Genomic DNA, 14,194 nt, shown 5'->3' with positions numbered 1-14,194 from the left:
TTTACTATTGAAAGTGCCCCAAGACAATTAATTGTTCCTAGCCCTTTAAGAAATGGAGCTCCATTCGGTATATAAGCCAAGAATCAGAAACACCCTCTAGCAGTCTGAACAATGGAGACACACCATCACTACTAGGAGAGCTTTTACAGCCCCTTACTTAATCTTAAAATCATAGAGTTGGAAGACACCACAAGGGCCATCCAGTCCAACCTACTGCCAAGCAGGAAACAGGAAATTGCTTTGATGTTGCTTTATGGGTTGGTTGGTTTTAAATTCTGCTGGTTGTTTTTCTTATTGCTCTTTTTCTATTGTGGTGGCTTATACTGTGATAGTTTAATGTTTTTATTACAAATCCAATTTAGCCATTTTTAACCTTCATTTCTGCTTCATGTCCATTTCCTTCCAGCACCAATGCAGCCCCCACCCACATGCCAAATTCCTTATCCTACCATACTTGACCCCATTCCTGTGCCACCAGGGTAGCCGATGCACCAATTTCCATCAGCCTCAGTCAGCATGGAATTGTAGTCCAGAAGCATTCCCTGAACTAACATTTGCCTCCTCCCTTTCAGAGCAAACCTTTTCCTCCTACCTTCACTAAGAAGCACGCCTCTAACACTTACCACCCTTCTAACACCCTCTTGAATGAATGAATGAATTTACTTTATTACGATCACAGAGCAGCATAGGCAAAGCATCTAAATAAATAGCATAACAATATGGTTCTAAGTGAATAATTATTAAATAAATGGGAGCAAGAACCAAACATAGCTTAAAGCAGCGTTTCTCAACCGGTGAGACGCTGGCTGGTGTGCCGCGACGAGAAGGACGATTTGCATTGTCACGTCGCTGACCCGCCAGAAAGGAAGCCGGCCGGGTCACGACGCGAGGCGAGCGCCCGCGTCGTGACCCGGCCGGCTTCCTTTCCTGCGGGTAAGCGTTGTGTATTGGCGGCCGCCAGGCACGTGACACTGCAAATCGCCCTTCTCGTCGCCGCACGTCGCGGCAAAATTTAGAGTCGGCATCCAGCCGGAGGCCAGAGAGGGCGCCGCCGCCGCCGCCGCCGCCGCCTGGGGAGGAGCAGGCAGGCGGGGAAGGCTGCGCAGGGCTTCCCTTCGCCGGGCCAGAGCGGCGGCGGCTGCCTGGGGCGGCTGGGAGGGAGGCGGCGGCAGCTGCGCGCCCGTGTCTGCCTGCCTGGGGTCTGTGCGTGCCGTCTAACGTGTCCCCGCTCGCTCCGCAGGCTCTGCGCCTGGTGGGTCCGCCTGGCTACTGCGCAGCAGTTCTTTAGTGGCATGCTTTACGTCTCCCCTCCAAACTAAACTAAATATAGGGCGGCACAGAGTTGGTGTGCCGCGGGATTTTTTTTCATAGAACAAGCCCAAAAAAGGTTGAGAAACACTGGCTTAAAGCATATACATAGAATAATTAATTCTCTTAAATAAGCATAAATAAAGGATGAATAAAAACTGATAAGGAAATTTAAAAAGACCAGTTAAAACAGCTATATGGGGTGGGGCTTCAGAAGTGCGGATCTAACAACATGAGCCTTCAATTTAGGACTGAATTGTAGCCTAGAACATCCTTCGATGAATATCTATCATGGCAACACAAAATCTGGCGACTGAATATGTGACTTCTGGGCTTTCTTCCTGTAGTAACAGGGAAATGTTGTGTTGATAACTTTCTACTTTACCCATAAAACAAGCTTGTCTATCTATCTCTCTGTCTCTCTCCTCCTCCTGCCCATAAGAGAAAGATTGCTTGTAGCCGAATGAGAAGTCCTGGCTGCAGAAACTATTCCAATGTCACTGCAGATTTTGGTCAAGGCTACTGGATTCTCTCTTTGTCCGGAAGGGGGACAGGCACTTCCCACTTCTCACAGTTTTGCTGGAAGCAATCCTTCGGGAGAAAGATGATTAATGGCAAGCTCAGAGGAATCAGTCTGTGTCCTAGATCATTCTGAGCAGGAGGAAGGAGTAAACTAGCCTTTGCTGAAGTAGGCAGAATCAAGTAATATCAGTAATCATTGCTCTCTGTGCCCCCTAGCAGTGGGGGGAGCCTCATCGCCCTAAAATGTGAACTCTCACAATACACAAGGGTGAGTAAAAAAAGAAACAAAAATTATCCCATAATCCCTGACCATTGACCATCCTGACTGGGTCTGATGGGAATTGTAGTTCATAACATCTGGTCTTTACAAGAAGAGTGCAGGATTTACTTAGCTAGAGTACAGGTGACTTGTTTTTTAAAGAAACATGCTTTTTCAAAATGCCCCTGTTGAATTTCTGGTTTTCTAATCTGCTCTTCCTATGTAATCCAGGCACTGTTCTCTTCTCTTTTTTAAAAAAACATACTTTTTATTAATTTTACAAAATACAAAAAAAAAACGGTACATACATAAACACCTTTTCCACCTCCTTCCTACCCACCCACATGGGTCCTCCCCTGCCACAGAAGTATCCCATGTATGTGAACAGTCAGAGATGGTCCATTTTATGCTTGGATTTCTGTCCTCCCCCTCCCCTGACCCCAAAGCCCCCCCCTGCCACCAGGGAGCTCCAGCAAACCAGGGCAGTACGCAGGAGGCCATCCATCCAACCATCTATTGTCATACCAAAAAAAGAGAAAAATAGAAATAGGAAAAAAGAGAAAAAAGAAAGGGCAAAAAAAGAGAAAAAAACAATACAAAACAGAAAATTTTTTCTTACATTCATAATTGTAAAACCATATTTTGTGGGCTTCCCCTCCCCCCCTCCCCGGTTTTCATCCCTTTTTTATCATCTGCAACAGTTTCTTACTTTATAAAAATACACCTTTGTATCTTATACAACTTATAAATCAATTGTTAACATTTTCATCTAATATTCAAATCACTGAAAAATCAAACTCCCATTTTATCTTCCCGTGCCTAATTTTTACTCCCTCTATAAGCCTCCATATTTTCACATTTTTCCAAAATCCGTTCACTTTTAAAACTATAACTATTCTCAATTTAACCTTACATCCCCGATTACCGGCTCCACCCCCCCAATCCAGCAAATTCCATAATCAGCAGACCAGTTATAAACCTGTTAATCCATCCTTATAATCACAACATCACTTTCCCTTCACCCCACCCCCTGTTTACAGTCTTTTGCCATCCAGGCCACCATACAGGACCCCTGAATTTCTTCTCTTCTCTGCATATTTTTTCCTTCTTCCCTGTGGGCGTTCTGGAGTTCCAATAATACCAATCGTGCCCCCCTCAAAGGCAGGGCACTCCATCCAACTTTTTGTAGAGTAAAGTCATCATTTTTTTCGTGGTGTGCTTCATTTTGTGTTGAATCATCACAGTCCTCATCTTCATCTTTTCCTTCCAAATCACAGTCACCATCATTGTCATTCTCACATTCATCTTTTTCAGTGTCAAAAGCTTCATCTTCTAAAAAATCATATTCTGCCATCACCATCTGAAATTGTTGCTGTAACTCTTGCCGTCGTGTCTCCTCTTGACATAGCTCTATTCTTGTTTCCCACATTAAGGTCAAAACAGACCGCTGGAACTCAGGGGAACACTTTTTTTGTTGACATAGTTCAATCCTGCCAAGGTCAAAACTTGTCACGTGGGGTGGAATATGATCACAGTTTATTTTCTCGACTCCATTTTAACAAACTGGCTGCATTCTTCAAGTCTTATTAACAATAAAGTTCGAACTCACATTTCACAAACATTTAAACCAAAAAAGAAATTCCACAAAGTCCAGAAATACAAAGTGAAATAAAAATTGACTTATAAATCCTGATCAACTCACTGGGTTGTCTGGGCTGCCGGCTCCCGAGGAAAAGAAAGGTTTTTCTTAGTCTTTACCTCTTGCTGCAGGGCTCACAACCACAGTCTCTCTCTCTCCCCTTTCACCCTGCATCAAAGGGGAGATTCTCTTTGATGCCTTTGAGGGATCCTTTTGAATTGCAAATCTTCTGTTTACGGCTTCGGGTTTCTATTTACTGTCTCTTTTGTTGCCGTGGGGGGGGGTGGCTTCCTCTTTTCTCCCCTCTCTCCCAGATCCAAATTGTTTTATAATCCAAATCGTGAGGTTACTTACAGTCTTGTTTCCAATCGTTTTATTTTCGGAAGAATCCAGCGCTCTCCGCCTTCGGCTTGAAGCTTCTCCCTGCTAGAATAACGTTGCCGCTCAAAATGGCCCCCGCGACTTCTACCCTCCTCGCTCCGGAGCTCTTATTAGAGCTAGCCGAAGGGTTGGGGAGTCCGGATTGGGGCTGTGCCGAGCAAATTTGCCCCCGCGACGCCCTTCCCGAGGTTCTAAGGGGCGCAGCGTCGCTCTCGCTGCCCTCCCCACTCCTAGCAGGGACGGGCCGTCTCGGAGGCGAGACGAAACCCCGCCGATCGGCACTGGCGCTGAACCCGGAAGCCCGGCACTGTTCTCTTCTCCACTGTACTCTAGGAACACAAATGGTTTTAAAAAAACACACCTTGTGCTCCAATTGGCTCCTCCTTTTTCTAGTTTCTCCAAAGTACTGTATCTGGTTAAGGTTCTTGCATAATTTCTGCCCCTTGTGTGGAACATGAGAGCTATTAATATTATACAGATGATTCAAAATAAAAAAATTCCTTCCAGTAGCACCTTAAGAGACCAACTAAGTTTGTCATTGGTATGAGCTTTCATGTGCATGCATACTTCTTCAGATACACTGAAACAGAAGTCACCAGATGATTGTCCATGTTACGTAAATCAACAAAGGAGTTGATCACCTGCTTCAGAGAGGAATGTCTTCCTTAAGGAAAGAATCATGCCTTTTTATAGTCACTATTTCCTTTTCTTCCCTTCCCTTCCCATGGGAAAATCTGAACAAAACACCCAGCAGTTGCTTTAAAAAACACACCTAAAAAGCTGCCCTGTGTTACTGGAGCCCAAACTGGAGGTGATGCTGAAGATTTATGATTGAGTCTTCTGATGTCTGTCTTTAAAGCATCCGACTGGGAGTGTATCCCCAATTTTAAATTTCAACTGCTTGATCTGCTATTAGGTGTGTGTGGTGGTGGGGAGAGAGAATTTGGGGTACCCCTCTGTCCTTGCTCCAGCGGGGTGTGTGATGTAAATCAGGTGCTAAAGAATCGGCAGTGGAATTTGCTGCCAAGGAGTGTGGTGGAGTCTCCTTCTTTGGAGGTCTTTAAGCAGAGGCTTGACAGGCATATAACTAGAATGCTTTGATGGTGTTTCCTGCTTGGCAGGGGGTTGGACTGGATGGCCCTTGTGGTCTCTTCCAACTCTATGATTCTATGATTCTATGAATCCCCCTCCCCCTCCCCCTCCAGCATCCCAGCCCCAGTCTAAATTTCTCCCTCCGTGGCTGCTTTTAGGACACTGGAAGATGCCTTCATGCATTTTCTCATATAATATCTAATTATAAAGAGATCTGTAACTACATCCCAGTGTGAGTCAAACTGGAAGAGAGGCTTTTGCCTGGATTTATGGGGATTTGAATCCCTCCTAGGGCCTGGTGTGCAGCTTTCCTCAGCTTTCTCATCGGTTCTGTTGGATGTAAAATAAGATATACAAGATATATTTTTGTATATGTAGGTCACTGAACTGAAGCCCTGGGTCTTCTGAGTCCAGGCCCCTTCCCTCTCCCTTTTTTAAGCTTTACATTTGTCTTTTTTAGTTTGATTTCAGGGCAGATGGGTGCCCTCAAAAGGGCAAAGCCCAGCTGCCCAGCATCTTAATTTGCCAAGAGGCTTCTATACTTCCAAAGAAGCACTTTCAGATTGTGTTCTGAGCCTTGAGATCTTTTACCTGAGCCCAAGTACCTGACAAGGACTAGATTACCATGTAAGACATGGACACAGTTTACTCATGACTGTTCCATTAACCACCATAATCTGGAACAGATCTTGCATCACCTCAGACCTTTTGAGATTTAAACTGAGTGCCCTGATACATTTGTACATTCTGTGTCCATTCATAGGTATATTTTCAAGCAGAGGCTTCAGTATCATATCTTGGATAATATTTTGCCCTCCTCCATGTGTGGTACTCTCTTTGGTGGTTGTGCAGAAACAATTGCTGTATATGTATAAGTAGATAACCCTGTTTATCTACAAAGGATGATTGCACAGCGTATTGTTAAATAAAATAAAATTTGAGTGGTGCCAGTTGTGGTATATAGCTTGCCATTTTTGATCATGTGTGTTCTGTTTTTTGTTTCTCATTTCTGTTGACTTTATTTGTCTAGGCCTCCTATAGAAGGCGGAATTTCAGAAGTTGAAATAATATCTCAGCAAATAGAAGAAGAGACCAAAAGTATACCGCCTGTACAGCTTGTTAATTTTGCTTATCGGGATTTACCACTAGCTGCACTAGATCTGTCTGTAGCAGGTTCCCAACTCTTGTCAAATTTGGACGAGGAGTACCAAAGAGAAGGGTAAGTGCAAAATGACATACTTATTTGAAACCTTTCTTTAAAAATAATTAAATTAAATTCATTTTCACTTTTAACATTTGTCATCATACACAAATCGTAATCATTTTACAAATAGGATTCTCAGAATCCCCGAACTTCCCTCCACCCTTCCATGGTTTCTCCAGATATTCTTTTCAAACTGCATCATATACTCCCCATATTTTCTTAAATCTCAATTTTATCATAATTCTTGCTTCATTGCAAGTGTTTTTAAAATCCTGCCAATGTTTTCAGTTGTTTACAGTGTTCTTTCAAGTAACTTAATAAAATCCCCCAGTCTTTATTAAATTTATTATCTTCTTGATCTCTGATTTTTCCCAGTCATTTCCGCCAATTTGGCATAGTCCATCATCTTTATCGGCCATTCTTCTTTTGTAGGTAAATTGTCCTCCTTCCATCTTGGGGCAAGTAGCATCTGCACAGCTGTTGTAACATACATAAATAGTCTCTTGTGATTCTTAGATATTTCTGGACCTAAAATTCCTAGTAAGAAAGCTTCAGGTTTGTTTTTTTACCAAAGTTATTTTAAACATTTTTTTCAACTCGTTATAAATAATTTCCCAATATGCTTTTGTTTTTTTGCACGTCCACCACAAGTGGTAAAATGTGCCTTTCTTCTCTTTACACTTCCAACATAGATCTGTTGCTAGTTTAGTAGGAGGTCCTAGTGATACATCTTCTAAATATATAAAAATGTAGGCATTGCGCACGCAGATGAAATGGCCTTTCTTCATAACCACTGAACCGAATTAAAACAAATTTGGGCAGAATGTACCTTGCCCATCAAATGTTTTTGAAATGTTTTTTTTTTCAAAAAACCACACCTATCATACCTAAAATAATGATTAAACGCCCCCCCCAAGTGGCGCCCCTATTAGACATCATCAGGAAAAGTCATATCTCCGAGGGCGGGGCCAAATCAATACGTCATCAACCACCGTCCAGCCACCGTCAAAACGACCATTCCACCCCCAAAGCCCAAGGACGGACCCCGAAACCCACGACAACAGCCTAGACACATACCCACCAGGGACCCACAACAAAAGAGACATTTGTGGCCTCAAACCGCAACCTCCGACCGCCGCGCCTGTTTCCCTCCCCGTCTTCCTTCCCTCTCCAACAAGCCTCCCATGGGCCCTGCTACCACGTTTCTCCGAAAATAAGACACTGCCTTTTCCTCAAAAAACCCCCACTATGGCTTATTTTCAGGGGATATCTTATTTTTTTCCTCCTCCTGCTGCGCCTATCACTATGTCTTATTTTCAGGGTATGGCTTATATTCCTTGAATGCTTAAAAATCCTGCTATGGCTTATTTTATGACTACGTCTTAAAATCGGGGAAACGGTAGATCCGCCACCCCTCCCCTTAAAATCAAATTAAAACCTATACAACAAACAAACAAAAAACAGTAAAACAATAAAAACAAAAAACAGTAAAAGTTACAAACACACCAAAGTTAAACAACTTCCCACACCCGACTAAACATCCATTCCACCCCACACACCTGAGGCCTCCTTGGAACCTCAAAAGGTGTGGTGGTGAGTATGGGGCCTGCTCCCAGGCCCAAGATGGAAAATGGGCTTCAGGGGAAGCGGTCCTCCCCAATACTCACAGGCAGAGCAGCACACTTGTGACTTATTTTTCTGGATACTCTGTTGCGTTTGCCCTCACTTCAACAGTCAGCATTCTGTAGCCATTGAGTGCCCTCTGTTCTTTTCTATTTTGTGATCTTCAAATCATACTGAGCAAAACAGTGTACCTGTTAATATGCCACAATGCTGCATGTTGGAGTAGAGGATTCCCCCCCTCCCCCCAAGTCAAGGAAGCGGAAACGGGCAGCTGTTAGCAGCTTGAGTTGAAGTGTTTGTAGTGGCTCATTACCAAAGAAATATGGTAATCTTTCCCCACTCTTGCTCCTTGTTGAGCATTCATTTAAGTACTAGTGTATTACAAAAAAATCTGAGCTGGTGACAGATTGGCTTTACACAGAGACAAATGTTGAAAGATGAGCTTTTCTTCCTTCTCTTTTATAGTGGCATTCCTGACCTTTCCCACTTAGTATATTTTAAAGAATTTCTTTTTAGTGTCCTTGCTTCCTTGGAAGCTACTGACCAGAGTTTCCCAGTTCAGATACAGCAAGAAGCTGGGGCTTCTGGGATTGATTGGTTCTTTTGCTTGTGCAAAGAGACTCATTTATATTTCTGCTTTTTAAGCTGTGGTGGCCATCTGAATCCAGCCACTATCATAACTAAACATTTATAACAGGACTGTCAAACATCAGCCTTTTTTAAAATTATAACAGTTTCATACAGAAATATATATAAGCTATAGGTCAGGGGTCCTCAAACTACGGTCCGAGGGCCAGATGCAGCCCACTGGGGTCCTGAACCTGGTCCACCCGGCAATTGCAGAACCCGCCACTGTCGTAACGGGTCTTGGCCCAAAACTTTAGCGGCACAGGACCATGGTGAGCAACGCCAGGGAACACGCGGGTCCAGAGGGCCAGGGAAAGCGAGGCCTAATCGACTGGGATAGAGGCTGCTCTAGCTTGACGAGGTACGGAGGAGCCCCAGGAGCGGCGAGGCTGTTGTGGACTGAACCCCAAGGTTTTCTCTCACTCCACACTCCTTTCTTCCTGCCGCCTTGCTAAGTGGCTTCTTTTCCCTGGTTCGCCTGGCACTTCCCACCCTCCCTTGCTTTGCTTCCTGGCAGTTTCAACCGAAAAGCGTCTTGCTTCCCTTTCTTTCCCTGGTTTCCTTTCCTTCGTCTTTCTTGCTCAAAGGCAGTTTCCTACTCAGCTATTCCCTCGACAGTCATTTGGCTTCAAGTGCCACATTTTGCTTTCCATTCTCCTGTTCCCCGTCAAATCGCAGGGAACAGGAGAGAAGGGGAGTCGTTATGCCGTCACGCTCTCCTGTGCATTCACAACCTACCTTAAGAGAGATACGATTACCTTGAGACCAACTTCCTTTCTTGCAAATCCCCAAGCCAAAGTCATCTGGACTCTGAGGGTGGTAGTGGTGGCTAAGGGGAATCAATACGCTGATCCTTAACCTGGGAGTTGCACCTGCTTGCGCTGAGGGGAAAGAAACCCGCGCTGGCCATCGCCTGCCTCCAGCAGAGCCGAGGCCTCCACAGCAACCGCCAGCACCGCCATGGTTTCTCTGTGGGATCCTGTCGAGGGCTGCTACTTCCATTGTAGCCTCCCCCCTTCTGGTCAGCAGCGCTTGCAGTCTTTGCCTGTGGCCAGGTGGCAGGGAGGTCCCCTTCCCTGGTCACTTCCCTTGCCTCCAAACAGTCAGGGTTGTAGAAATCTCCCTTTAAGTGGACCCGGTCATTCCTCTTACACACACATTCCTTTACACACACCTCTCATCCGCCCTTCCCTTCTTTCTTCCTCCTTTGAACATTTCTTGCAATCAGTTTATTCTCCAAAGACGTGCGTGTAACACAAGTGTTCCGTCCCCCTGATCACCACATACTTCTAAGCCCACGGAAACCACACGCACACAGCACCAAGTTAACTGTGGAAGTTGCTGGATTGGACCAATTCATGGAGGAGAAGGCTATCAACAACTACTAGTTGTGATGGCCAAACTCTGCCTGTGCTGTCTCTTCCATTGTCTTCACCCTTAGAGCAACTGCACTGCATTTAATCCAAATATATCTTGTTGAAAATGTTCACGTTCTGCAGAAGGAGATCCTTACATTTCTGGCAGAACAGAGCAAATTGGCTAGTGCCCATGATGTCACCATGTACAATGCCTTTAAAGTATATTGTAAATGTTGTGTTGTTTTTCCTGTTTTTGTGCATCACAAATAAAATATGTGCAATGTGCATAGGAATTCGTTCATAATTTTTACAAACTATACTCCGGCCCCCAACAGTGTCTGAGGGACAGTGAACTGTTCAAAAAGTTTGAGGACTCCTTCTATAGGTATTGAGTGCCCTGGTGCAGGGTTACATTATTTGAGGATCTGCATCTCCAGGGCCGCTACCCTGCATTTCCAGAATTGGAGAACTGTTGGCTCATTGGTACAGCAAATGCTTTGCATTCAGAAGGTCCTAAGTGTTGGGAAGGACCATGAAACCCTGGAGAACTGCATCTAGTTAGAGGAGTCAATGGGCAAAAAAGTGTTCTCTTCCTGTGTTACATTGACCAAGTGTTTGTCTAGTGCTTTATATTAGAAGTGGAGGAGCTACTGCCAGAATGCTGTGATGGATCACATTTTGACTTGTACAAAGCTCAGTGGTTACCTGAAGCTGGCTGCTACCTCTCAGCCTAACCTACCTTACCGGATCATCGTTTTGAGGATTAAAAGGTGCGTGAAGAGCTCCTGGGAGAAGAATGGAATAAAAATACTACTACAGCTTAGCTCTCCTTTTTAATCTATGCAGTAAGATGGAACCAGGCCCTACCTCAGTGGTAGAGGGCTTGCTTTGTAAGCAGACTGTCCCAGGTGCAATCCCTGGCATTTCCTGGTAGAAACTGGATTGTTTCCTGGTCTGAGGTCCTGGAGAGCCCGCGTCGTGACCCGGCCGGCTTCCTTTCCGGCGGGTCAGTGCTTAGTATTGGCGGCCGCCAGGCACGTGACAATGCAAATCGCCCTTCTCGTCGCAGCACGTTGCGGCAAAATTTAGAGTCGGCATCCAGCCGGAGGCCAGAGAGGGCGCCGCCGCCGCCGCCTGGGGAGGAGGAGGCAGGCGGGGAAGGTTGTGCAGGGCTTCCCTTTGCCGGGCCAGAGCGGCGGCGGCTGCCTGGGGCGGCTGGGAGGGAGGCGGCGGCAGCTCCGCGCCTGTGTCTGCCTGCCTGGGGTCTGTGCGTGCCGTCTAACGTGTCCCCGCTCGCTCCGCAGGCTCTGCGCCTGGTGGGTCCGCCTGGCTACCGCGCAGCAGTTCTTCAGTGGCATGCTTTACGTCTCCCCTCCAAACTAAACTAAATATAGGGCGGCACAGAATTGGTGTGCCGCGGGATTTTTTTTCATAGAACAAGTGTGCCGTGGCCCAAAAAAGGTTGAGAAACACTGGTGTAGACAATACTGAGCTAGATGGACCCAAGAGACTGACCCTGTGTGAGGCATGTTTGTATGTTCTTGTATGTTCTTGTGTCATAGGGTTTAAATACAGCTGTTGTCATGGGGTAAGCTATTACACAGAGCCTTGCCAAGTGGTCCAGGCAGCATTCCCTCTACACACCACAGACTTGTGGTGTTGTGGAGAAAATCTCGCTTGAGTGTTTTCTGAGCCACTGCAGATAAACAACCTTTGCTACTGTGATAGGATTGGCCACCTTATGCGGCATGTGCTTTTTAAAAATGTTTCTTTGTGGCACCCACAGAATGCTGACCAGCCCTTTTGTGTGAATCATTGTTTTGACTGTATCAGTGTATTCTCTCATACATTTTAAAGCTAGTAGCATGATTTATGTGTGGTTGAACACAGGCATGTCACTCAAGAACTGATTTAAGGGCAGTGGGAGATAATGTAATACTTTCAGCTGAGGGCTACATTTTTCACTTCAGGAACATGTTCCCAGAAGTATCTGGGATTTGGCGAGCTTAACATCTCTCTGTTGTTCATAGTTTCCCCCTCCCTCAGAATTACTGTCGCCACATGGGCAACTTCAACCAGTTGTGATGGTATCTGTCATGTTTTAGCTTTTGGTCTTTGCAGCCAGGAGGTTGCCTTCTTAACTGTTTTGTGGTGGCATGTTGTTGCTTTTTAACCTCAGACTCTAATTCATGGGCATTATTTAAAGTTTCATTTGAATGAATGCTCCTTTGCCCCAAAGTGGCTTGATTCTGCAGAAGTACAGCCCATCCTTGGGAAATCTCAGTTGGCCACCTCTTTCTTCAATGCCAACAGAATATTTTTCTTCTTGAAAATGTTTGCTGTAGTTTGATAATGGCTGGTGACTCTTTTAAATTTGTACTTGTCTGCTGTTGTGCTGTTAAATGTGTTTAGATAATACAAGCTTTTTAAATATTTATATATCACTTCGAACACTTCTGATGAATGGCAAACATGACTCTATGTAAGTAAACAATAAAGTAAGGTTTTTCCAGTCACTTCTGGCTCTCAGCACATCTTTTATCATTAGCAATACAAACCTGTGCCAGTTACATTACTGCTCTCAATTTATTTATTTATTTGCAAAACCTGTCCCAGTCAGATTGAAATTAAAATGTTATATTCTATAATCTCTGTAAAGACATGCATCTCTGCCCTCTGCTGTCCATTCTGGGAAATTTATAGGAAAAGTCAAAAGTTAAAAAGCAGAGCTGTACATGAAAATGGTATGAAATGTAATCTCAGAGTCGTGGGTTTGAGATCCATATTGGGCAAATATATTCCTGCATTGCAGGGGATTGGACTAGATGACCCCCAGGGTCCCTTCCAACTCTACAATTCTACGATTTTCATAGCACAGCACCTCTCTGGTGGCATTTGTTGTTTGGTCATTTGGTCGTGTCCAACTCTTTGTGACCTCATGGACCAGAGCACGCCAGGCACTCCTGTCTTGCACTGCCTCCCGCAGTTTGGTCAAACTCATGTTGGTAGCTTTGAGAACACTGTCCAACCATCTCGTCCTCTGTCGTCCCCTTCTCCTAGTGCCCTCAATCTTTCCCAACATCAGGGTCTTTTCCAGGGAGTCTTCTCTTCTCATGAGGTGGCCAAAGTATTGGAGCCTCAGCTTCACGATCTGTCCTTCCAGTGAGCACTCAGGGCTGATTTCCTTAAGAATGGATAGGTTTGATCTTCTTGCAGTCCATGGGACTCTCAAGAGTCTCCTCCAGCACCATAATTCAAAAGCATCAATTCTTCGGTGATCAGCCTTCTTTATGGTCCAGCTCTCACTTCCATACATCACTACTGGGAAAACCATAGCTTTTAACTATACGGACCTTTGTTGGCAAGGTGGTGTCTCTGCTTTTTAAGATGCTGTCTAGGTTTGTCATTGCTTTTCTCCCAAGAAGCAGGTGTCTTTTAATTTCGTGACTGCTGTCACCATCTGCAGTGATCATGGAACCCAAGAAAGTAAAATCTCTCACTGCCTCCATTTCTTCCCCTTCTATCTGCCAGGAGGTGATGGGACCAGTGGCCATGATCTTAGTTTTTTTGATGTTGAGCTTCAGACCATATTCTGCGCTCTCCTTTTTCACCCTCATTAAAAGGTTCTTTAATTCCTCCTCACTTTCTGCCATTAAGGTTGTGTCATCAACATATCTGACGTTGTTGATATTTCTTTCGGAAGTCTTAATTCCAGCTTGGGATTCGTCTAGTCCAGCCTTTCGCAGGATGAATTCAGCATATACCGTATTTTTCGCTCCATAAGACGCACCTGACCAAAACACGCATCTAATTTTTAGAGGAGGAAAGGGGGAAAGCCCTTTGGGGGGGGGGATCAGTTCAAAGTTGTGCTGCTTCTTGCAGCTTCTTTTGCAAATGGGAAAAGCCCCGTTTTTTGGGGGGGGGGTCAGCTCACAGTTGTGCAGCTTTTTTGCAAAGGGGGAAAGCTCCTTTTTTGAGCCTCAGCTCAAAGCTGTGCAGCTTCTTTTGCAAAGGGGGAAAGCTCCATTTTTGAGGATCAGCTCAAAGTTGCTGAACTTACCTTGCAAAGGGGGGGGGGAAATCCTCTTTTTATGGGGTTCAACTCACAGTTCTGCATTTTCTTTAGGAAAGGAAAGGGAGCCATTTCTACAGTTTCCAGACAGATAATCTCATCAGCCAGT

At 44.9% G+C, this 14,194-nt stretch overlaps 1 protein-coding gene across 5 annotated transcripts in view; it reads left to right on the top strand.

Annotated features, from left to right (window-relative positions):
- Positions 1 to 14,194, top strand: part of TMEM266 (transmembrane protein 266) — a 102,209-nt gene that overhangs the window by 39,216 nt on the left and 48,799 nt on the right. For all 5 annotated transcript variants that reach the window (XM_088660815.1, XM_060279103.2, XM_088660813.1 and 2 more), the window contains exon 3: positions 6,232 to 6,420. In XM_088660815.1, coding sequence (XP_088516941.1) covers positions 6,232 to 6,420 — 189 coding nt within the window. The remainder of the gene's footprint in view (positions 1 to 6,231; positions 6,421 to 14,194) is intronic.

Source organism: Zootoca vivipara, chromosome Z1 (genome assembly GCF_965207765.1).
Source record: "Zootoca vivipara chromosome Z1, rZooViv2.hap1.1, whole genome shotgun sequence".
In the NCBI taxonomy this organism is placed as follows: Eukaryota; Metazoa; Chordata; class Lepidosauria; order Squamata; family Lacertidae; genus Zootoca; species Zootoca vivipara.
The sequence above is the reverse complement of the archived record's forward strand: the minus strand, read 5'-3'. Positions and strand labels throughout refer to the sequence as shown.